Here is a 26,385-nt window from a genome sequence, read left to right on the forward strand (position 1 = left end):
CTTGAAGTTGCGAACTCTCAAAGATGAGAACATGCGTTCACATGTCCAGTCACGTAAGTTAGTTCACGTGTCTGGCGTACATTGTCACGTGTGTGCATCCTCTACAAGTGGTTGTGTTTTTGTGTACTTTACTGTACGGTACTGTATAGAGTACAGTAGTACAGTATCTTTATTTCAAGCCCATGATGTCCGGAAACAGGCGTAAAAGCAGCGGTGATGCAAGGAGATCAGCTCGGTGCTTTGTGACCACCTAGAGGGGTGGGATGGGGAGGGTGGGAGGGAGGGAGATGCAAGGGGGAAGAGATATGGGAACATACGTATATGTAGAACTGATTCACTTTGTTATAAAGCAGAAACTAACACACCATTGTAAAGCAATTATACTTCAATAAAGATGTTTAAAAAAAAATTTAAAAAAATAAGTGCAAGAGAGACCAAAAAAAAAAGCAGCGGTGATGTAGCTGGTACTGTACTGTGCTTTTCAAGGTGTACTGTACTGTAAGATTTTAAATGTTTTCTTTATTTTTTGTGTGTGTTGTTTATGTATTATTTGTGTGAAAAGTATTATAAACCTATTACAGTAGAGTACTGTATGGTTGATTGTGTTAGTTGGGTACCTAGGCTGACATTTTACGAATGCACTCTCGGAATGGAACTTGTTCATATGTAGGGGATTTACTGTATGTGTAATTTGGCATAATTTTTTTCTTTGGCTTAAAAACAATGTCTCAACTTTTAAAGTAGTAACTCTGAACCTTCCTTTGTTTTCACAGGGAGCTGTTTGGACCATGAAATTTTCTCACTGTGGCAGATTACTTGCCTCAGCTGGACAAGACAATGTAGTAAGAATATGGGCTTTAAAAAATGCTTTCGACTATTTCAACAATATGCGGATGAAATACAATACTGAAGGTATTTTTCATTTATTGGTGGGTTTTAAAAAACCTGGAGACATCTGGCATTTTTACATTTTAGGTATAATGATACCCTCTTATCTGGCAATCATTTGCAGCAACCACGACTTTCCATAAAAGCCACAAATTTAAAACAGAAGTCAACAGCAAAAAGCATCTAAACCCAGTGAAAAAAGCTACCACAAAGTTTTTGACATTATCTCTTTTTAGGTGTACTGCAGAGTTAAATTCATCAACTACTGAGAACAAAGTTATGTGGTTTCCCCTGGTAACTTTCAGTTCTATCTTAGGTTAAAATGAAATATCTGATTAATCTAGAAAAAGAATGAGAATATTGTATACATCCAGTAAGTAAAGAATGATTAAGGAAACATAGCCATGGAAAGTAAATGTGATTTGTCAGTACATCAAAGGGTATATGAAACTAGGTTAAATGGAAAAGTGAAACCCCAGAACTTGATGTGTATACACAACGATTACAACTATGTAAAGTATTTCTGTATCATGTTATCAGCAAAGTGTGTAAAATTGATGTAAATAGGAGCTTTAAGTTTATGGGATTCTTTTCTTGTAATTATTGTCATTATTTAACTGCAGTACATTTTCTCCACAAACCCCTCACCACCCAGTCATCCAAGGCTGAACACAAGAAGTTAAGGGATGGGAGAAATGAGAATAGAGGTAGTATGGGCAGGAGTATAGAGTGGAGTTGAAGCAGCAGTTTGAGGAACACAGAGATCTAGGGAGAGCCACTAAACTGGCCAGCAAGGCCCATATACTTTAGTAGCCCCATGGGGTTGTTTGCAATATGTTATAGTACATAATTCAAGATGATGATGACTTGACAAAAAGTAAAACTATGTTTATTATACATTTATTGCCCTGCCTGGAGCAGAAAGACTATTTTCAGTGGCCATTGAGACTTACCCCAGCCCAGACCCTTCCTGCCCCTGTATTCATCTTCCTGTTACGATTGGCAAGAATGTCTTCACGATGAATAATGAGGACTTAACAGTATTTTTTTAAATTGGGGAAATGGTTAAGCCATTTTATAAATATTTTATATAAAAATGATAAAAACAAATATTTTGGTGCCTAAGAGTTAACAGTTAACGCTTCGCTTATTTAGAAAAATATATTTTTCCAGAATGATGTGTTCTATGACTTTTAATTAGGTGTCACTGTATTATTATTTCTGATTGATGTTGTGTGTGTGTGTGTGTGTGTGTGTGTATGCACACTTGTATATATACGTGCCTTTTTACAATTATTATGTTGTTTTAGGACGTGTGTCCCCATCACCTTCTCAGGAAAGTCTAAATTCATCAAAATCTGATACAGATACGGGGGTATGTTTATTATTTTATGGTTACTATTGTTACATACTATGATTTTTTACCATAAAGTACCTTATTGTTTATCAGATATTACAGGTACATGAAAGCATTTAAAATTGAGATGCATTCGAAATGAGAGTTTTTTTCTATTAGAATTGGTAAGTGAAAAATTGTGATGTTTAAAGATTGTCAGACAGTAGAAAGCATTTAAAATTGAGATGCATTAGGAATGAGAGTTTTTTTCTATTAGAATTGGTAAATGAAAAATTGTGATGTTTAAAGATTGTCAGACAGTAACTAATATTTCTCAAGCTACTATACTAATGTAAACTTAAATAAAAAAATTCCCTCCCTCAAATCCATGTTAGATATTTTAAAAATAATAATAGTAACAGACACCTGAATTAAAGGTAATTAAGGAAAGAAAAAAGATATTGAAATATTTTCATTTTTCCATCTTCTTGGTTTAATAAATGTTTTATCCCAGTGTCAGGTAGTTTAAGATATCTTAATGATTTTCATTTGGTTTCAGAGCTGGAAGGTTAAATATAACTAGTTTTAAACCTAAAAAGCGGAATGCAAAATATTATTCTAAGCTGTCCCTGTGCTTCTTGTATATTCAGCAAGGCAAGGGCAATGTAAACAAAGAGAACCTAAAATGTCCACCTGCTCAACAGTACTTTCCTGGGATTTCATTGGCTCTCTAGCATTTGACACTAATTTTTCCCTACTCTAAACATAGTCCTCTCAGCTTTCCATGCTTCTGTTTTTCCTTGTTCTCTTCCTATATCCCTGCTGTCTCTCCCTCTTCCACCCCCTAAAATGTTGCTGTTTCTCTGGGTTTTGTCCTTTGGCTATTCTCAGTTGACATATTCACTCGCTACCTCCAATCCTGAACTGGCTTTAGCTCCATAATTCTTGTTTCCTTTCAATAGCTTTATGTTTTTTAAACAACAGTGAAATCTTATTGTGCATGCTGCCCTTTTCACATAATAGTATATATAGGCTCTCTCCACCTACGCGTTCTTTAAGCACATCAATTAATAGGTCTGAAACTAAACTCCCTCAACAAATGTTTTTTGAGTGCCTGTTACATGTGCCAGACACTGCTAGATTCTGCAAAATCAAATGAGACTTATTTTCTGGCCTCAGGAACCTTGCTAACTAGTGAAATAGATATATCTGCAATTATAGTATTGGGTGGTAATACTCTGTAGATGATACTACACAAGTATACAAGTTAGCCTTATGAATCAGGGTGTCAGGAAAAGCTCCCTGGAGGCTTTGAACGAGGAATCAACTATGTGAGGGAAGGAAGGGGCGTATCAGAGCAAATAGCAAGTGCAAAGGCATGGAGGCTGAAACGACATGGCATGTTAAAGGTACAACCTGGCTGGAGCAAAGGGTGCATGTGTGAGAGTTGTAGGAAAGGTAGGCAGGATTGGTATTTTCAGTGGCTTTTTGTGTTAAACCAAAACATATGAACTTTATCCTCAAGGCACTAGGGGAAGATGGGCTTTGAGGGGTTTGGGTCAGAAGCTGAATTAAAATGTTCAGATTTTTGTTTTGGAATGAGCATTCTCGTAGCAGTGTAAAAGATAGATTGGATGGGGGCTCCTGGCTAGAGACAGGGAGACCACTTAAGAGGCTCTCAACCCCAGAGAGAAATGAGTACTTCGATTATGGTAGATTATGATAGCAGTGAGTCTAGAAACCATAAAGAGGAGCTGAATTTGAGAAATATAAAAGAAGGACTTAATGACTGACTACCTGGGGTAGTAAGTGAGTAGCCTAGGATGATTCCCAGGTGTCCAGCTTGAGCAACTGGCTAGATATTAATGGTCATTCGCGGAAATAGTTTTATTATTATCTACCCACAACCCTGCTTCTCCTGTTTTGAGCCTTCTTTAATGGCATCAACATCCATAAGTTACCTTTTTAACTCAGAAACACTCTATTACTTTTTCTTCCTTACCCACATACTAAATTAGTTAAAAATTCTATCCACTCTACCTCCTCCTACAAATGCTCATGGAATCTGACCCCTCATTACTCACCTCGTCTAGGTCCTTGACTCTCATTTAAATGCTTGCTGTAGCCTCCTAGTTGGTTTTTCTGTCGCTGGTCTCTACTGCCACCAGCTTTTTTTTTTTGGCCACACCACGTGGCATGCGGGATCAAACCTGTGCCCCCTGCAGTGAAAGCATGGAGTCCTAACCACTGGACCTCCAGGAGATTCCCTTTTTTTTTTTTTTTGTCAAAATACAGATCTGTGCCATTTTGTGATTTAAAGTCTTCTGGTGGCTCCTTGTCACCATTCTTCCTGATATTACCTCATCTTACCTTTTTAACTCAGTTCTAATTCCCTAGTACCTGTGCATCCTACTTGCCATGCCAGATATAGGTCTGTATCCTAAACACTCTTTCACTTTCATGTCTTTGTTCATGTTGTTTGCTTTGCCAGGAATTCCCTCCCTGTCCCCTTTCCTTACAGGGCAAAGCCCTACTCATCCTTCAAGATTCAGCTCAAATATCTTATCTTCTCTTATTATTTTCCCTGAATCAAGCAGACAAAATTGTTCCTCACTTGTGTTCTGACAGTACATCATATGTACTTTGACACTGATATTATTTACCATGCCTTCCTTGGCAGTTTGTCCCTCTGGCTAGGCTCAGGGCTGATTTAAGGCAAAGAACTGTACTTCACAGATCTTAGTATCCTTGGAACCTAACCCCATGCCTGACTGTGGTAGGCCTAAATCAGTGTTGAATTCCTGCTTCCGTGCCTTTCATTCATTCCTATTCCCCTTATCTGGATGCCTGCGGTCTCCCTTTTTTCTACTTAAAACTTGCCCATTCTTCAAGGCCCACTTCTTCCATAAAGCCTTCACTGACGAATGTAGCAGTGAAAATTTTAACCACTTTGCTTTAGGGGAAAAGGATTTGCTTTTATTAGTTTAATTTACCATAAAGTTTCCAGGCCTTGATTACTATTAAAAACAGAGACTATTTGTACTATCTTATATTATGCTTATTTTAACAATCCTACTTACAGATTCTTAACTACTTCCATCCCCGCCCCCCCCCCCCAAAAAATACCCCTAAGTAACTCCCAATCTTGTTTGAATAGAACACCTTTTAAATGAGGAGCATAGGGACTTCCCTGGAGTTGCAGTGGGTTGGGGACTCCGCGCTTCCAACTCAGGGGGCATGGGTTCTATCCCTGGTCGGGCAACTAATATACCACATGCCTCGTGGTGTGGCCAAAAAAAAAAAATGAGCGTAGTAGTTCTTTGACCCAAAAAGTACTGAGCCCCTGGAGTACTGAGCCTTTTTTCTGGAGTAGTTGAGTATCATTTATATCTATTGTTTTCAGGAAAAGATACTTTGGGGTTCCTTTCACTTCTGTCATTCTGTATGGGGACAGTTAAAAGAAGCCTCTGTTTCATATGCTTTTGTCTTTAACCTAGTACTCGCTGCAGTGAGGCACAGTAAGCACAGCGGAGTTTATTTCCCTGATATGTGTGTTCTTTTTTTCTTTTTTCTCATGATAGTGATATCTTATATTTATCTCTTTTGATACGTTTTTACTCTTGCCTTCTTAGCATCCATGTAAAATAGAATACATAAAAGTACCTATTGTACAGTTGGGCATACAAAGTGATGCACCCAAGATCACTCACCTACTCGTTGGTCATGCCAAGCCTAGAATTCTGGCTCTTATGCTCTCTGTTTCTATTGATTTCCAAAAGTAGCTCAGTAAATGTAAGGAAGAGCGGCGTATTTAGTTTGCTCCATTATGCTACAGACTTGTAACATTTCTTCTTGACACTAGAAGTTGTAAATATGCTATCTACCTAAAAATTAATGTTTTTCTTGGATAAATCTGTTTGGTGCACTTGATTAGTGGAATATCAATATGGGTGTTACAGCATTTAACTTCTGCTTAGAATTTTTGAGAGTAGATTGTAGGGGAGGAAAAAATTTCCTCTACCCTCTTAGGTTCTGTGGCTGGGAACTACGAAATAACCTAACAAAAGACAGGTTAAGAGGAGAAACGGTTTATTACGTATGCATATGGAGGCCTTCCTAGAAGAATAGTGAAGACCCAAAGAAGCTGTTAGACCTAGGCGCTTATATATCATTTTAACAAAGAGCAAGAAATTTGTGGAAAAGTGACAAGATAAAGAAAAAGAAGTTTAGGCTTTTAGGGGCGGTAAATTGTGGGAAGGTAAATCTACTGGGGGAAACTAATGGAAGATAAGGGTAATTTAGTAAGGTTCTGTTTAGGCAGATAAGATTGATTCTCCTCTTCCTGGTAAGGGAGAGGTGAGGGGGAGACACCTTCACAAAGGGCATTTTATGCTCTGCTTTCAGGTAGAAAGGGGGAGGGCAGAGACTTTTTCTTGTGTCTGTTTCCTCTTAGTTGCCTTCAGCTCAAAATAATCCTTAGGCAAAGGGGCATATTTGGGGGTGACATATTCTGATCCCCTTCAAAATCATTAGAGTCTAAAATGGATGAAAGGGCTTAACTGTAAGGGAATGAGAGGGAATTTTTATGAAATTGTACATATGTGGTATTTATTAAAAATATGCACTGATTTAGATTTGGTTCAATCAACAAGCAATTTTTAAACGTCGACAGTGTGTTAGGCACTGAAAATATAAAGATGCAATGGATAATTCATACCAACGAGCAATGCATGGGAGAAGACAGACATCAACAATGATATTGCATTGGCCAAAAAGTGCCTTCAGTTTTTAAGTAAAAATAAAAGACACATTTTTCATTTTCACCAAGGACTTTATTGAACAACGTATTCACCCTTTTGTTCCACTACCCTCTGCCATTTTTCAGGCAACTTCATAATTCCGTCTTCCCAAAACTTTTTATCTTTTTGAGCAAAGAACTGTTCCAGGTGCCTTTTACAGTCTTCCAGGGAATTGAAATTTTTTCCTTTAACAGAATTTTGTAAAGACCTAAATAAATGGAAATCCAAAGGCACAATGTCTGGTGAATATGGTGGATGAATCAGAACTTCCCAGCCAAGCCGTAACAGTTTTTGCCTGGTCATCAAAGAAACATACAGTCTTGCGTTATCCTGATGGAAGATTATGCATTTTCTGTTGACTAATTCTGGACGCTTTTCGTCGAGTGCTGCTTTCAGTTGGTCTGATTGAGAGCAGTACTTGTTGGAATTAATCGTTTGGTTTTCTGGAAGGAGTTCATAATAGAGGACTCCCTTCCAATCCCACCATATACATAACATCACCTTGTTTGGATTAAGACCGGCCTTTGGTGTGGTTGGTGGTGGTTCATTTCGCTTGCCCCACGATCGCTTCCATTCCACATTATTGTACAGTATTCACTTTTCATCTCCTGTCACAATTTGTTTTAAAAACAGAACGTTTTCATTACGTTTAAGTAGAGAATTGCATGCAGAAATACTGTCAAGAAGTTTTTTTTCCGCTTAACTTACGTGGAACCCAAACATCAAAGCGGTGAACATAATCAAACTGGTGCAAATGATTTTCAACGCTTGATTTGGATATTTTGAGTATGTCAGCTATCTCCCGCGTGGTATAACGTTGATTGTTCTCAATAAATGTCTCAATTTCATCGCTATCAACTTCAACTGGTCTAGCCGACCTTGGAGCATCGACCAGCGAGAAATCTCTAGCACAAAACTTCGCAAACCACTCTTGACACGTTCGATCAGTCACAGCACCTTCTCCATATACTGCACAAATCCTTTTTTGTGTTTCGGTTGTGTTTTCACCTTTCTTGAAATAATAAAACATAATATGCCAAAAACGTTGCTTTTTTTCTTCCATCTTCAATATTAAAATGGCTACACAAAAATTCACCAATTTTGATAAGTCTTTTTTTAAATGCACACTGATATGACAGCTGTCACATACAATCTAATAAAATTGTTTCAAATGAAGTTAAAGACAACTAAGTGCTACTAGAGCCATCTTATGGGGAAAACCAAATGAACCTTCTGGCCAACCCGATAATATATGCCCAAAACAGAATTAAGTATCATTTTCCTGAGAAAACCACTCCTTTGATGGTATGCATACTTGATATCAGTTCATTATTTAACACCCATACCATCTCCTGAGTTAGAAACTGTGATCACTTTTCACTCTCTCCTCTCCCTTCAGTGTCTGCTCATTTACCAGATCCTGCCCGCTTGGTCTCAGAAATGTCTTTGGAATCTGGCCATTTCTTTCATTTCCACTGTTAACAATCCAGGCCTTTATCTCTTACTTGGACCACTATAGCTGTTCTCCCAGATTCCAGTCTTTTATCCACAGAATTATGGATAAAATTATGCCAGCAGAATTACTTTCCTGTAAAACAAGTCTCATCATGTTACTCTCCTGTTTTAAGCACTCCTTTTGGCTCTCTTTTTTCCTATAGAATTAAGTCTAAATTCCTTAGATGACTCAGTCTTTCAGAGATCAGCCTGACCTCAGCTCTCATTGAGTAATTTATTCATATGCTCCCTCACTGTTCCCATGGTACTTTGCCCATAGTTCTGTTAAAAGCACTTACTGTATACTATATCAATTTATGTAACAACAGCTAACATTTTATGACCCTTACTATGTGCCATGTACTTTGCTAAGTACATTTTATGTCTTACTTCACCTCACAACAACCCTGGTAGTGTTGTGAAGTACTATTAAGAACCCTATTTTACAGATGAAGAAAATGCTTAGAGATATTGAGTAACACACCAGTTTCACACAGTTGGTAGATACAGCAACAGAATTAGAACCCAGCTCTGATCTGTCTTTAGAGCTTATGCTCTTAACCATTATGCTCCACTAGTTGGCATCTGAAGGTCTGGCACTATGTCTTCATTTAGTCCACAAATATTTATTGAGTGTCTACTGTGTATTTATCATTGTTCTAAGAGTTGGGGATATAGTAGTGAACAGAAGAAACAAAAAAAATCTATTGTTATGAAGCTTATTCTAGTGGTGGGAGACAGAAACAAAACAAGTAAATTTTGTAATATATTAGAAGGTGATAAATTTCGTGGAGAAAAATAAAGCAGATAAAGCGGGGTGACAGGAGGTAAATATGGTGGACAAGCAAAGCTTCACTGAGAAGTTGTCATTTGAGGAGAATCTGAAGGAGGTGAGAGAGGGATCATCTGGTTATCTGGAGGAGAAGAACATTCCAGGTGGAGGCGAGTGAAACTGTGATAAGGCAGGAGTCCTGGTATGTTCAGGAAATAGCACTGAGGCCTGGGTAGCTGGAGCCAGTGAGCAAGGAGATGAGTAGTAGAAAATGAAGTCACGGAGGTGTAGATGGGCCAGTCATAAAGTGTAGGCCACTGCAAGGACTTTGGCTTTTGCTCTGAGAAAGAAGCCAATGGAGGGTTTTTGAACAGAGAATGATAATCTGACATATTTTATTCTGGCTTTTAAATACTGAGAATAGATTATAAGCAGATAAGAAATATTTATTTTGGTATTTCAAGTAACATACCACATCTGGTATATAGTAAGTGTGAATAAATATCAAAAGGCTTACAAGTTTTCAAAGCAATCCAACTCTAAGTGACATTTTTAGATTATTTGGATATGGATTTGATATTTGATGATACAGATGGTATTTTTTTAGGTATGATAATGTAATGGTAGTTAAATTTAAAAGATTACTAGTTAGAGATACATATAGAATATTTACAGATAAAATGAATGATGTTTAGATTTTGCTTTAACTGCTCCAGCAAAAATAAGCAAATAGATAAAAGTGGGAGGATTGAAAAAACAAGGTGAATAAAATGTTGATAATCATTAAAACAGGTGATGGATGCATGGGGTTCATTATACTGTCTACTTCTATGTATATTTGAAATGTTCATAATAAAGTTTTATATATACATTATATTTACATAGAGATATAAATACCTCTCTACATATAGATATCTATTCAGAGAGATATAGATATAGATAAAATATATAACATTTCACTTGGTAATTCTCCCTTTAAAAATCTATCATAAAGAAATGATCATGTATGCCCGAAGATGTAAGAGGATTTTCATATTAATGTTCTCACAGTAGCTAAAATTTAAACAAACTGAATTTTTAATAGTTGGAAAATAAAAACTATGGTATAATCCATACAGTATAATACTATGCAGTCCTTAAATTCTTTTCAAAGACTACCTGATGACATTTAAAATATTCTAAATAAATTGTAAAGTGAAAATAGAATGAAAAAATAGATATAATATCCTAATCTTGACTAAAGATATCTATAAATATTTATAGATTTTAAAATTTTAAAGAAATACACTAAATTATAACTAGTAGTTATCACTAGCTGGTAGGGTTTTACCTCATTTTTTTATTTGATTCTTTATACTTCTCTGTATTTCTAAAATTTTCTTTAATAAACTTACCTGATTTTATTAAGACAAACAACAGAGGATACTATAAAAGTCTATGGTTTAAGCCTTTTGACCCTTCTATTAGGATAAACAAATAATAAAATAGGGATAAAGGTTCATGCTCCAGGATGTTTGTTGAATTGCTATTTAGCGAAAAATTGGAAATGTCTAAATTACCAACAAATTGGAAATGATTAAATTATGGTGCATCCATATGCAGCTAGTAAATGTTTCCAAAGAGTGAAATACAGAAAGTGCTCATGTAAAATAAAAAGGAAGATACTGAATCATGTGTACAATGTGATTTCAATTATGTTTTTAAAAAATGAAAGATTGAAGATGGCCAAAATTTTAGCAGATTATAGGTGGTTTTAATTTTAGTTTTTCTACTTTCTGTGTTTTCTGAATTGTCTATACTGAGCATGTATATTACTTTATAATCAAAAATACATTATTTAAGTATTTTGAAAATATGTAGAGTACAATGAAAAGAAAATGGATGATTAAGGAGGAAAAAAAAGATCTGGGATCACAGCTAGGGGAAATATGCTGAGGAGTTAATGAAATGAAAATGTTTATTAAACAAAAAGTTGAATTTTATGTAACAGGGCAAGAAGCCTGTTTAGTTTTGTCTTCCAGCAGTGCTCACTAATCTAGCAGTAAAATTAGGGGAAGTACCTGTAATCGTCTAGGATTAGGAGTGTTTGGCAAAGGGTCAGGGCATCTGTGTTGCTGGTCTACCTCCACAGTGAATGTGAAGATGTTTTTATAAACCGTAAAGTTGTTAACAGATAGCAGTGGTAGTTTTTATCTATCCCCATGGCCACTGTCCTATTTAAGCCCTCGTTATTCTTACTTAAACTTACTGACTGCTTTTCCTGCCCCGACTCTCTTTCCAAACCATCTTTTACATTATTGCCCAGCATTCTCTTTCTAAAGCCCCAGTCAGACTGTGTTATTTTTCCTTTTCAGAAACCTGTGTTGGCTCTCCATCACCTTAGAATGTCTGAATTTTTAAGCCACAAATCCAAGGCTCTTTATGATCTGGTCTCAAAGTACCTTTCTACCCTAATCCCCTGCTTTATCTCCATATACGTTTTTCTCCATCCTCATCATCCTACCTACCCTTCCCTAAATATGCAAGGCTTAGCTAACATTCCGTATTTTTGCTCAAGTGACATCCTCTAAAACATTTGAGGAACAACCTCTGGACTTACAGTTAGATGACTTGTACCTTTGCTTTGGTTCTGCTGTTCACAGGTGGCTGCGTGACTTTTAATATGTTATTTTGACCTCTTTGATTCTCAGTTTTTTTTCTTAATTTCTTCATCCTCATAATGGTAATACCTACCTCACAGAGTCGTTAGGATTCATTCAGGTAATGAATACAAAAGCATGTTGTAAACTAAATGCACGGCACACATGTATGGCATTATTTTCTACCTACCTCTACCTGTCAGGATGCTTTTGACTTCAAATAACAGAAATCCAACTGAAAATGGCTTAACAATGAGGAAGCCAGTCTGGAGGTAAGGCGGCTCTAGGGTTGGTTAATTCAGCAGCTCAGTAGTGTCATCAGGAACACGAGGTCCTTCCATCCTCTTGCTTTGCTGTTCTTTATCTATTGTTCTCCTGGGCTTGGTCCCCTCATGGTAGTAAGATGACTACTACTGTCTTAGGTGTCACATGCAGACAACAATGTTCAGAGGCAGGAAAGAGGAAGGTCCCTTTAGTATACCCCCTTTTAAGAGTGAGGAAATCTTTCTAGAAGCCTCCCCTATCACCTCATCCCCCAGATGGACTTGCCTTCATGTCTATTTGATGAAAATTATAGCATATGCCCATGCCTAAGCCAGTCATCACTGGAAAGGGGAGTGAGCTCATCTTAATTAGCTTAGACCAGTCGTGATCACCCCCTGGTGCTGGCTCCCACCTCTCCTAAAGGAAGAGATGCTCAAAAAAGGACAAAGTGGGGTCTCTGTTAGGGAGGGAAAGATTGTGATAGCACGATGTCTTCAGGGATGATCCTGGTTTATTAGGACAAGGAGGTGAGGAAGTAATAAGTAGTAGATTCAACATAAAGGGGAGTCAGCTTTTAGTGGATCAAGATTTCAATCAGGCATCATATAAAATGATGAGAGAACAGATGGGGTGGGAAGAGTATGAAGCTTTTGTTTTTCTAGTTTTAACATTTGTTTTCATGTCTAAATAGGTATGCAGTGGAGCTGATGAAGACCCAGATGATAAAAATGCACCATTTCGACAACGGCCGTTTTGCAAATATAAAGGACATACTGCTGATCTCCTTGATCTTTCATGGTCTAAAGTAAGAAATTCTTTTTTTTTGGCTGCGTTGGGTCTTTGTTTCTGTGCACGGGCTTTCTCTAGTTGCGGCGAGCAGGGGCCACTCTTCGTTGCGGTGCATGGGCCTCTCTTGTTGCGGAGCACAGGCTCTAGGCGCAGAGGCTTCAGTAGTTGCAGCATGTGGGCTTAGTAGTTTTGGCACACGGGCTTAGTTGCTCCGCGGCATGTGGGATCTTCCCGGACCAGGGATCGAACACATGTCCCCTGCATTGGCAGGTGGATTCTTAACCACTGCGCCACCATAGAAGTCCTAAAGTAAGAAATTCTTATTTGAATTTTGTATTCTATGTAACTATTTTAGGATAAAAACAAATGTTTTATTTGTATGATTGTCACAGTCAGGTGTTTGAATGTTTGTATATACTTTGTGGGAGTTACAAATTAATCAAAGTTAAAAAAGAGAAACGTCAGATTAGGCTAATAAGAAAATGTTTATATTACTTAACAGCTTCTATCTGGATCTGTCTATATACTCGTATTTGCTTCTTTTATAAAATAGTTTTACAAAGTAACTATCCTCAGCAAAATGGATATGACTTCAGCTACAAAGGTGAAGTCTGCCCTATCTAATCAAGACTGTTTTGGGGATAATCTGCTACATTCATGAAATTATTAATTTAGGTTTAATAATTATATTCTGCAGATCAATGGTAAGTCTTCATTTTGTAATTTTTTTTTCCTTAGAGCAAAATTTAAAAGTAGAGGGGCTATTTTGCCACCAATCAAATATCTTAGAAGTTTGCAAAATTTTTAAGAGATATTTTAAATTTTATTTAAGGTTTTTGAAGCATGAAGCAGTTTTTGGAATTTTTGCATGATTCCTTACACTTTCTTTGTATTAAAATTTGTCAGTAATCAAAATCTAAAATATATTAAGAATTTGTGGGGGAAAGTAATATTTAAAAGCTTTAAATTGAGAAAAGTCATCTGAGTTAGCAAAATACTAGCAAGGATACCGGTGATGCCCATATATTTTAACTATATCACGAAGATATCACTGGTATATATTGGCAAGTCAGCCTTTCCCTGAGCTCCAGCTTTGAATCACTCCATTTATGAATTATGTTCCTATCATATTTGTTTAGATGTTATGGGTGCATTTCATAACGTTTTTCTCTAACCTCCTGGAACAAGCTTGGGCCTCACCTGGTAGTCTGGTTTTGAATTGAGCCCCAGTTGTATCTTTGTACTCTCTCCCCACCCTGTGTGAAATCTGAGTTGTCGGAAGATGGAAATTTAAAGTGTCCTTAATCTGATAATCGTATTCATCTAGAATAAGAAGTACAAAGCACCTAATTGGGAACCCTGCACTCATTTTACTTTGTTAAAGCAAACCAATATTTTTTGTGAAATGTAACACCAACTGAAGATATTAATTCTCCATCGATCACTGTATCAGTCAGTGTTCTCCAGAGTAACAGAACCAAGAGGAAATACGTACATAGGAGGTTTATTTTAAGGAATTGGCTCACACAGTTGTTGGGGCAGGCAAATTTGAAATTTGTAAGGCAGGCATTGAAAACTCAGCCGGAGTCACACTGAAGTTTTTTGGGGTTTTTTTCCCAGCTTTATCGAGATGTAATTAAAACACTGTGTAAGTTTAAGGTGTACACAGTGATGATTTGATATACTTACATATTGGGAAATGATTACTACAATAAGCGTAATTAACACATTCATCACCATAAATAGTTACCTTTTTTTTGTGGTGAGAACATTTAAGATCTACTCTCTTAGCGACTTGCAAGTATATAATGCAGCGTTGTTAACTCTAGTCACCTTGTTGTACATTCATGCTGGAGTCTTAAGGCAGAATTTCTTCTCCAGGAAACCTCAGTTTTTGTTCTTAAGGCCTTCATCTGTCTGTGTGCTCTTTTCTTAAACTTTCTTTTTTACTTAACTGTTTATCTATGTACATTTCTATGTCTTATTGGCAACAAGATTCTAAGCACCTCAAGAGTAGGGATCAGCTCTTACTTCACTGTTGTTTCTCTTCAGTATCTAGCACAGTTGATGTTTATAGTGGGTTTTCAGTTTGTTGAAGACTTATTTTGTGCCACGTAATAAGAATTACCTTGTTAATACTGAAAATAACAGTGCTGTGAGGTAGCTGATATTCCATACTGTGGATTAGAGACTGGGCCTCTGACCCATCCAAGATCACAAAACTAGTTATGGGTAGAACTTAGATCTGAATCTAATTTTTTTGACTTGTAAGATCATGCTTGGTTCAAGAAAGCTATTTAATTTCATTTATTTAATAAGTATGTATTTTTGGATTGGGTTGCTTGTTTTTTTAATATTGAGCTGCATGAACTGTTTATATATTTTGGAGATTAATCCTTTGTCCGTTGATTCGTTTGCAAATATTTTCTCCCATTCTGAGGGTTGTCTATTCGTCTTGCTTATACTTTCCTTTGATATGCAAAATCTTTTAAGTTTCATTAGGTCCCATTTGTTTAGTTTTGTTTTTATTTTCATTTCTCTAGGAGGTGGATCAAAAAAGATCGTGCTGTGATTTCTGTCAAAGAGGGTTCTTCCTATGTTTTCCTCTAAGAGTTTTATAGTGTCTGGCCTTACATTTAGGTCTTTAATCCATTTTGAGTTTATTTTTGTGTATGGTGTTAGGAAGTGTTCTAATTTCATTCTTTTACATGTAGCTGTCCAGTTTTCCCAGCACCACTTATTGAAGAGGCTGTCTTTTCTCCATTGTATATTTTTGCCTCCTTTATCAAAAGTAAGGTGACCATATGTGCGTGGGTTTCTCTCTGGGCTTTCTATCCTGTTCCATTGATCTATGTTTCTTTTTTTGTGCCAGTACCATACTGTCTTGATGACTGTAGCTTTGTAGTATAGTCTGAAGTCAGGGAGCCTGATTCCTCCAGCTCCATTTTCTTTCTCAAGATTGCTTTGGCTATTTGGGGTCTTTTGTGTTTCCACACAAATGGTGAAATTTTTTGTTCTAGTTCTGTGAAAAATGCCATTGGTAGTTTGATAGGGATTGCACTGAATCTGTAGATTGCTTTGGGTAGTATAGTCATTTTCACAATATTGATTCTTCCAATGCAAGAACATGGTATATCTCTCCATCTGTTGGTAACATCTTTAATTTCTTTCATCAGTGTCTTACAGTTTTCTTCATACAGGTCTTTTGTCTCCCTAGGTAGGTTTATTCCTAGGTATTTTATTCTTTTTGTTGCAGTGGTAAATGGGAGTGTTTCCTTAATTTCTCTTTCAGATTTTTCATCATTAGTGTATAGGAATGCAAGAGATTTCTGTGCGTTAATTTTGTATCCTGCTACTTTACCAAATTCATTGATTAGCTCTAGTAGTTTTCTGGTAGCATCTTTAGGATTCTCTATGTATAGTATCATGTCATCTGCAAACAGTGACAGTTTTACTTCTTCTTTTCCAATTTGTATTCCTTTTATTTCTTTTTCTTCTCTGACTGCCGTGGCTAGAACTTCCAAAACTATGTTGAATAATAGTGGTGAGAGTGGACATCCTTGTCTTGTTCCCGATCTTAGAGGAAATGCTTTCAGTTTTTCACCATTGAGAATGATGTTTCCTGTGTGTTTATCGTATATGGCCATTATTATGTTGAGGTAGGTTCCCTCTATGCCCACTTTCTGCAGAGTTTTTATCATAAATGGGTGTTGAATTTTGTCAAAAGCTTTTTCTGCATCTATTGAGATGATCATATGGTTTTTCTTCTTCAGTTTGTTAATATGGTGTATCACATTGATTGGTTTGCGTATATTGAAGAATGCTTGCATCCCTGGGATAAATCCCACTTGGTCATGGTGTATGATCCTTTTAATGTGCTGTTGGATTCTGTTTGCTAGTATTTTGTTGAGGATTTTTGCATCTATATTCATCAGTGATATTGGTCTGTAATTTTCTTTTTTTGTAGTATCTTTGTCTGGTTTTGGTATCAGGGTGATGGTGGCCTCATAGAATGAGTTTGGGAGTGTTCCTTCCTCTGCAACTTTTTGGAAGAGTTTGAGAAGCATGGGTGTTAGCTCTTCTCTAAATGTTTGATAGAATTCACCTATGAAGCCATCTGGTCCTGGACTTTTGTTTGTTGGAAGAGTTTTAATCACAGTTTCAATTTCATTACTTGTGATTGGTCTGTTCATATTTTCTATTTCTTCCTGGTTCAGTCTTGGAAGGTTATACCTTTCTAAGAATTTGTCCATTTCTTCCAGGTTGTCCATTTTATTGGCATAGAGTTGCTTGTAGTAGTCTCTTAGGATGCTTTGTATTTCTGCCATGTCTGTTGTAACTTCTCCTTTTTCATTTCTAATTTTAATGATTTGAGTCCTCTCCCTCTTTTTCTTGATGAGTCTGGCTAATGGTTTATCAATTTTGTTTATCTTCTCAAAGAACCAGCTTCTCTTTTTATTGATCTTTGCTATTGTTTTCTTCGTTTCTATTTCATCTATTTCTGCTCTGATCTTTATGATTTCTTTCCTTCTACTAACTTTGGGTTTTGTCTGTTCTTCTTTCTCTAGTTCGTTTCGGTGTAAGGTTAGATTGTTTATTTGAGATGTTTGTTGTTTCTTGAGGTAGGATTGTATTGCTATAAACTTCCCTCTTAGAACTGCTTTTGCTGCATCCCATAGGTTTTGGGTCGTCGTGTTTTCATTGTCATTTGTCTCTAGGTATTTTTTGATTTCCTCTTTGATTTCTTCAGTGATCTCTTGGTTATTTAGTAATGTGTTGTTTAGCCTCCATGTGTTTGTCTTTTTTACGCTTTTTTCCCTGTAATTGATTTCTAGTCTCATATCATTGTGGTCAGAAAAGATGCTTGATATGATTCCAGTTTTCTTAAATTTAGTGAGGCTTGATTTGTGACCCACGATGTGATCAATCCTAGAGAATGTTCTGTGCACACTTGAGAAGAAAGTGTAATCTGCTGTTTTTGGATGGAATGTTTGAATGATCTGTCCATTGGTTTAAGTGAGGTGTTAAAGTCCCCCACTATTATTGTGTTACTGTCGATTTCCTCTTTTATAGCTGTTAGCAGTTGCCTTATGTGTTGAGGTGCTCCTATGTTGGGTGCATGTATATTTATAATTGTTATACCCTCTTCTTGGATTGATCCCCTGATCATTATGTAGTGTCCTTCCTTGTCTTTTGTAACATTCTTTATTTTAAAGTCTATTTTATCTGATGTGAGTATTGCTACTCCAGCTTTCTTTTGATTTCCATTTGCATGGAATATCTTTTTCCATCCCCTCACTTTCAGTCTGTATGTGTCCCTAGGTCTGAAGTGGGTCTCTTGTAGACAGCATATATATGGGTCTTGTTTTTGTATCCATTCAGCGAGCCTGTGTCTTTTGGTTGGAGCATTTAATCCATTCACGTTTAAGGTGATTATCGATATGTATGTTCCTATGACCATGTTCTTAATTGTTTTGGGTTTGTTTTTGTAGGGCCTTTTCTTCTCTTGTGTTTCCCACTTAGAGAAGTTCCTTTAGCATTTGTTGTAGAGCTGATTTGGTGGTGCTGAATTCTCTTAGCTTTTGCTTATCTGTAAAGCTTTTGATTTCTCCATCGAGTCTGAATGAGATCCTTGCCGGGTAGAGTAATCTTGGTTGTAGGTTCTTCCCTTTCATCACTTTAAGTATATCATGCCACTCCCTTCTGGCTTGTAGAGTTTCTGCTGAGAAATCAGCTGTTAACCTTATGGGAGTTCCCTTGTATGTTATTTGTCATTTTTCCCTTGCTGCTTTCAATAATTTTTCTTTGTCTTTAATTTTTGCCAAGTTGATTACTATGTGTCTTGGCGTGTTTCTCTTTGGGTTTATCCTGTATGGGACTTTCTGCGCTTCCTGGACCTGGGTGGCTATTTCCTTTCCCATGTTAGGGAAGTTTTTGACTATAATCTCTTCAAATATTTTCTCTGGTCCTTTCTCTCTCTCTTCTCCTTCTGGGACCCCTATAATGCAAATGTTGTTGTGTTTAATGTTGTCCCAGAGGTCTCTTAGGCTGTCTTCATATCTTTTCATTCTTTTTTCTTTGTTCTTTTCCACAGCAGTGAATTCCACCATTCTGTCTTCCAGGTCACTTATCCGTTCTTCTGCCTCAGTTATTCTGCTATTGATTCCTTCTAGTGTATTTTTTATTTCAGTTATTGTATTGTTCATCTCTGTTTGTTTGTTCTTTAATTTTTCTAGGTCTTTGTTAAACATTTCTTGCATCTTCTCGATCTTTGCCTCCATTCTTTTTCTGAGGTCCTGGATCATCTTCACTATCATTATTCTGAATTCTTTTTCTGGAAGGTTGCCTGTCTCCAGTTCATTTAGTTGTTTTTCTGGGGTTTTATCTTGTTCCTTCATCTGGTATATAGCCCTCTGCCTTTTCATCTTGTCTACTTTCTGTGAATGTGGTTTTTGTTCCACAGGCTGCAGGATTGTAGTTCTTCTTGCTTCTGCTGTCTGCCCTCTGGTGGATGAGGTTATCTGAGAGGCTTGTGCAAGTTTCCTGATGGGAGGGACTGGTGGTGGGTAGAGCTGGCTGTTGCTCTGGTGGGCAGAAGCTCAGTAAAACTTTTATCCACTTGTCTGCTGAAGGGTGGGGCTGGGTTCCCTCCCTGTTGGTTGTTTGGCCTGAGGCGACCCAACACTGGAGCCTACCCGGGGTCTTTGGTGGGGCTAATGGCAGACTCTGGGAGGGCTCACGCCAAGGAGGACTTCCCAGAACTTCTGCTGCCAGTGTCCTTGTCCTCACGGTGAGACACAGCCACCCCCTGCCTTTTCAGGTGACCCTCCAACACTAGCAGGTAGGTCTGGTTCAGTCTCCTATGGGGTCACTGCTCCTTCCCCTGGGTCCTGATGTGCACAGTATTTTGTGTGTGCCCTCCAAGAGTGGAGTCTCTGTTTGTCCCAGTCCTGTCAAAGTCCTGCAATCAAATCCCGCTAGCTTTCAAAGTCTGATTCTCTAGGAAATCCTCCTCCCATTGCTGGACCCCCAGGTTTGGAAGCCTGACGTGGGGCTCAGAACCTTCACTCCAGTGGGTGGACTTCTGTGGTATAAGAGTTCTCCAGTTTGTGAGTCACCCACCCAGCAGTTATGGGATTTGATTTTATTGTGATTGCACCCCTCCTACCGTCTCACTGTGGCTTCTCCTTTGTCTTTGGATGTTGGGTATCTTTTTTGGTGAGTTCCAGCGTCTTCCTGTCGATGATTGTTCAGCAGTTAGTTGTGATTCCGGTGTTCTTGCAAGAGGGAGTGACCTACAAAATCTGGTCTCGCGCCCCAGCGCCCGGCAGGGCCGAGCACCTGGGAATCCTATCCCCTTATGTATCCAGCTGGAAATTTTTGACAGATAGATGTTTGGTTTCTGGGTGATGGGCCATCATAATGCCTAAATCAGTTACACTACCCTCTTCTAGCTTTGAAAATTCTATGATCTATTCTGAGACATTTGACAATTTCTATTCTCTAATTTTCTTGCCTAAGGTGTGACTGGTGCACAATAACTTTTCATTTCCATGCTGCGTTATAGGATAATCTTTTTGAAGGCATTTTAAGTGACAGGGAATTCATGTGAGTTAAAATTCACCAGTGTTATCAATGTGAAAATAACTGAAGTGACGATCAAATGAATAGATGCCTTACATTCATAGCTAACTTATAGTATATGCAGGCTCCAACAGCCAAGGCACACCTTAGTCCTCTGTTGGCATCTGGCAGATTTCTTTCAACAGAAGTCATAAGATTCATCCTCATTTCAGAATAGGTAATGTGAAAAAGTCTTAGAATCAAAGAAATATGGCATTTAACTATTTGGAAAAAAATGGAATTGTCCAAGTGAATTGGATATCTTTGTGCTTTCTGATGCTGCGTATAACAATAGTAATGACAAAACTATTGAGATACCTAAAAGTAAAAGTTCACTTTTATGGTGTAAGTATTTTTTTTCATATGGTGATAAAATAATCAATGTCAATTTCTCCATAGAACTACTTTCTGCTTTCTTCTTCAATGGATAAAACAGTCAGGTTATGGCACATTTCCAGAAGAGAATGCCTTTGCTGTTTTCAGCATATAGATTTTGTCACTGCCATAGCTTTCCATCCAAGAGTAAGTATTTACATGTTTTTTGTTATACTACGAGGAAGGTGAGGGAACCAGGTTTCTCTGGAGGGTAATTGGACTACAGGAAAAAAATTATTAGTATCCACATAGTTAAGAGCAACTTAATTTAGTGTTTCATTCTGCTTTAAAAGTAAGAAAGGAAATAAATATTGTGCTAATCTTCATTAGAAGAGCTGGAAATATTATAGTCTAAATATGACAGTGAAAAGTCATCCCAAATCTTTAATAAGACCTGCAGGGCATAAATAAAGAAATAAACTATCCTATTAAAGAGGAGAGAGACGGCAGGTAAATAAATGAGAAAGGGAAGCATATAGGCAGGAATAGTTGTAGGAGGGTCAGGAAGGGAAGAGACAAAGAGGAAAAGGTTGAAAGAGGCAAAGACCAAAATTCATTACAAATTAGACTGAATTCCTATTTCGGGTCTGAAAACATTGTTAATCTTGAGATCCCTTCATACTCATTTTCAATGTAGAAAATCCTTTAATATCTTTCCTCTAGAAAGAATTTCATATGATTTCAACTAAAGGAGAAAAATCTACTGTAATGGACTCCAGACCTATCTTATGCCCTTATAGGATAGAGCCACCAAATGCATGAGGCTAGAGTAGTTTTACTTCTTTGCAGCTGTAAGCACAAGGGATGTCATGTGTTGGAGCTGCTTCACTAGCTAGGTTGAAATAAGTGGAGGGCTTGAGCTGACCCTCCTTGACTTTCCCTCCACTACATTTGTGTATGATTACATTTCCAATCATGTCCTCATCTCTATGTGTTTAGTACCCATTGTCTTTTTAATGCAACCTTTCAATTATATTGACATTTCTTTCTCTCCTTCCCCAAATTAAGAGAGAAGAATGACTTTTTTCTCTCAATATAATTTCCCTCCCTGGGCAGGCTTATAACATAGGCAGTAATAATTCTGAACCCTTAGAGAAGATTTTATTAAGAACTTTTGAAAATTAAAAATGCTTAATCTATGTTAATACTGTATCAGTTTTGACCATCAAGATTTCGAGGCTTCTTTCTAAATAATACCCCCATCCTGTCACCTAAGGGTGCAACAAAAGGATAGATTTTACCCCTGTCAGCACCTGTGAGCAAAATCCCCCCACCTCTATTTTAACTATAATGTATCAAGATGGAAAGAGAGGGGTATTAGGTGGTAATAGTTATCTATGTAGTACTTTATTATTAAGGTTTCTGTTTAGTCAATAATTTTCCTATACTTTTATTTCATTTTATTTTGGAAACTGAAAAGCCTTATTTCTAAAAATTCTACTGACCTGGAGAATTTATGAGAGGGGCTAGGGAAGAATGGGGTGGTGTTGACATTTTCCTAGGAAATATGACTCTATCAAATAATGTTACCTAGAAGAAAGGAAGCAGAGTTATAAAAGAAATAGCAAAATGAAGATACACACACATATATACACGTGTATATATGTATGTAAATAAAATTCTGAATTGTAAGACCAAGATGAAGTATTTTTATTTGTTCAGCACTTCTGCTGGTAGACATTGAGTTGAGCCTACTGTACCATAGCCATAAAAATGCCTATTCTATGAAGGTTATCCTTGACGGGCTTGAGAAGTGGGTAAGAATAATAATCTTGAGTGGAGAAGAAAATCTGTTTCTTGTTTTGGCATTCCAATTATTTTATTTTCTTTTTAATTCTTATGTTACCAAAAATTAGAGCAGCTTCATGGTAGGCCTGGTTTAGTTTAGAACAGGGTTTCTAAACCTTGGCACTAATGGCATTTGGGGTTGGATAATTCTTTTTCGTAGAGAGAGGAAAGGCTGTCCTGTGCATTGTAGGCTGTTCAGCAGCATTCCTGGCCTCTACCCACTAGATGTCAGTAGCGCCCCACCCTCTAAATTGTGACAATCAAAACTGTCTCCAGACATTGCTAGATGTCTCCTGTGGGGCCAGGTTGCCCCCAGCTGAGAACCCCTGGTTTGAGATTGAGAATTTAAATAGTGAAGCAATTCTCTGCTGACAGGGTGTCAGAGTTCCAAAAATTGACTGGTTCTGTGGGCTAACTGGCATTAGTTACTCTTTTATCCATCTGTTACATGTATCCTAAGGAGGGTATGGGCAAATGTACCATTATAGGATAGTGTTTCCCAAAGTATGTTCCTTGAATTGCTAGCCCTGCTAGATGTCCCTACCTGACCCCAAAAAAAGTCACCCGTTAAAGATTCAGAGTGCGTGTTAACTGAGAATCCTGTTTAACTTTCTGTAACTAAGAATTTCTCAAACTTATTTGACCACAGAACCCTTCTCCTGCACAATATATACTCAAACACATTATCTATTAACATCTATACCTTGGGAAAAGCAGTTTAAGGATATGATAAAGTGATTAGAATGTCATTTCTCCAAAATGAATACTGAGGTTTCTAATTGTTGTTATTTTTAGTGACTGAAATAATGCTTACTTTAATACTTTTAAAATGAAATCTATATATGTTAACATTATTTCTAATAGACTTAATGTATTGATTTGCTAATGAGTTTTTCTTCATATGATAAAATGAAAGCTTCCTCTTTCGTCACATTTTTAGGATGACAGGTATTTTCTAAGTGGGTCATTGGATGGAAAGCTCCGCCTTTGGAACATACCTGACAAAAAAGTGGCTTTGTGGAATGAAGTAGATGGTCAAACAAAATTGATCACAGCTGCAAATTTCTGTCAGAATGGCAAATATGCAGTGATTGGGACATATGATGGCAGGTGTATTTTCTATGATACAGAGGTAAATGACTGTCTTGTATAAATTACATACTTGAATACTTAGATACTTTTGTGGTTTGGAATAAGTTGGTGTATCCTCTCTGGGCTTTAACTGCCTTATCTGTAAATTGGGACAAATAATACCATGTTTGTCTGTGAGTTGCCTCAGATGATCTTTGAGTTTCTTTCTAATTCTGATCTTTTTAAATTGTGATTTTTTTTTTTTAGCATTTGAAATACCACACACAGATACATGTCCGATCTACCAGAGGGCGCAACAAGGTTGGAAGAAAAATTACTGGCATTGAGCCTTTACCTGGAGAAAATAAGGTACTAGGTATTCAAAACCATCTGTCTCCACACTATATATAGACTCCTGAAAGTAAGTTCTTCATATCTTAGCTAAGAATATATTTCCTTTCCTATGGCATATTGCTTTTTCTAGTTTTGAGATATATTCTGTATGTGTCTAACACCCTTTTTTGGTTGTACCTTAGCACAGATTAAAAGATGGTATTTTTAACTTTTCCTTTGATTTGTTTTTAGATACTGGTAACTTCAAATGACTCCAGAATCAGACTATATGATCTTAGAGATTTGTCACTGTCCATGAAGTATAAGGGTTATGTGAACAGCAGCAGCCAGATCAAAGCAAGTTTCAGGTAAATTGGCAATGAGGAATTCCCAAGAGATCAGAACATTTCTCCCCTACTCCCATTTTTCCATTGATCTATGGCTTATGTTTATATGGTGTTGTTAGTTACTTTGCAGTTTTACAACTGGTGTCTCATATTATCTGTCATACTTACGTTATCCAGGTGTTTGGTAGAGTTTGAATTGCCCCTGCTCTGCAGATGAAGAAACCAACACCCAGAAAATTAAGTAATTTGCCTAAAGTCACACTGGTAGTTGCAGAACCAGGATTAGAAGACCCAGCTCCAGAATTTGTGCTTTTGTACTTTCATGTATGCTTTCTAAGAGGAGATTTACCCCACCACCGCCCACCCCACCCCACCCCACCCCACCCCACCCCACCCATGGTCTTGATCCTTTTAGGTACAGAAGCTAATAAAGCATTTCAAGACCCTAAAGTACAGTGTCCTGTACTTACACCTTTGCATATCATTATTATTTGAACTGTTAATTTGGGATCTGCAGGCTCTCCTGAAATACCTACCTTTTCTTCCTTTATAGCCCTCCTTATTTCAGCTCTTTTCTTACCAGTTCTCCTTTCTTCTTGAATTACCCAGTAATTTAATTGGTAAAGTATTCTGCTTCTCTCTTTTATCTCTTAAGTAGGCACTCATCCCAGTGTGGGTTAACCCAGCAGGAGTTACCTAGAGCTTCAGTGAAAATACTAATGCCCTGGCCACCCATGTCAAACCTACACGTTCAGAACCTCTTGAGTGAGACTAGGAGTCTGTATTTCAACAAGTTCTCTTGGCTATTTTCTTAGGTGTCTCAAACTGGGAAGATCTGGTAGAGGGAAACCTAAAAAAAACCCACAACTTTGATTTTTTTTTTTCCTTCTTCCCTAAATGTAGCCATGATTTTAGTTACCTCGTTAGTGGCTCAGAAGATAAGTATGTTTATATCTGGAGTACTTACCATGACTTAAGCAAGTTTACTTCAGTGAGGAGAGATCGTAATGACTTTTGGGAAGGTATTAAAGGTAAGTAAATGCCTACTTTTATGTGTCTTATAAGTGAATAAAGTTAAAATGGAGATGTATTATAAGTAAATTTGTATAGGCATTATTTCAGAGAGACAGTTTAGCAGTTTTAACTGCTTTCGCGTTGTATTGGCTTTGTTTGATTTTTCTATACCAAGGAAGAACTTATACTTGTCTAAAATTTGAGAAGTCATGCAATCTCAGAACTTGTATGTGGTTTTGTTTTTCTTGTTTTTTTTTTAACATCTTTATTGGAGTATAATTGCTTTACAATGGTGTGTTAGTTTCTGCTTTATAACAAAGTGAATCAGTTATACATATACATATATCCCCATATCTCTTCCCTCTTGCGTCTCCCTCCCACCCTCCCTATCCCACCCCTCTAGGTGGTCACAGAGCACCAAGCTGATCTCCCTGTGCTATGCGGCTGCTTCCCACTAGCTATCTGTTTTACATTTGGTAGAGTATATATGTCCATGCCACTCTCTCACTTCGTCCCAGCTTACCCTTCCCCCTCCCCATGTCCTCAAGTCCATTCTCTACATCTGCATCTTGATTCCTGTCCTTCCCCTAGGTTCTTCAGAACCATTTTTTTTATTATTTTTAGATTCCATATATATGTGTTAGCATACGGTATTTGTTTTTCTCTTTCTGACTTATTTCACTCTGTATGACAGACTCAGGGTCCATCCACCTCACTACAAATAACTCAATTTCATTCCTTTCTATGGCTGAGTAATATTCCATTGTATATATGTGCCACATCTTCTTTATCCGTTCATCTGTCGATGGACACTTAGGTTGCTTCCATGTCCTGGCTATTGTAAATAGAGCTG

The 26,385-nt window shown here is 37.3% G+C and overlaps 1 protein-coding gene across 1 annotated transcript in view; it reads left to right on the forward strand.

Moving 5' to 3' along the window:
• WDR44 (WD repeat domain 44) overlaps positions 1 to 26,385 on the forward strand; it is an 80,683-nt gene that overhangs the window by 47,513 nt on the left and 6,785 nt on the right. Inside the window, exons 11-18 of the mRNA XM_007178371.3 lie at positions 774 to 912; positions 2,199 to 2,263; positions 12,884 to 12,997; positions 21,004 to 21,126; positions 23,708 to 23,899; positions 24,106 to 24,207; positions 24,424 to 24,539; positions 25,422 to 25,549. Coding sequence (XP_007178433.2) covers positions 774 to 912; positions 2,199 to 2,263; positions 12,884 to 12,997; positions 21,004 to 21,126; positions 23,708 to 23,899; positions 24,106 to 24,207; positions 24,424 to 24,539; positions 25,422 to 25,549 — 979 coding nt within the window. The remainder of the gene's footprint in view (positions 1 to 773; positions 913 to 2,198; positions 2,264 to 12,883; positions 12,998 to 21,003; positions 21,127 to 23,707; positions 23,900 to 24,105; positions 24,208 to 24,423; positions 24,540 to 25,421; positions 25,550 to 26,385) is intronic.

This window comes from Balaenoptera acutorostrata, chromosome X (assembly GCF_949987535.1).
Source record: "Balaenoptera acutorostrata chromosome X, mBalAcu1.1, whole genome shotgun sequence".
NCBI classification, from domain to species: Eukaryota; Metazoa; Chordata; class Mammalia; order Artiodactyla; family Balaenopteridae; genus Balaenoptera; species Balaenoptera acutorostrata.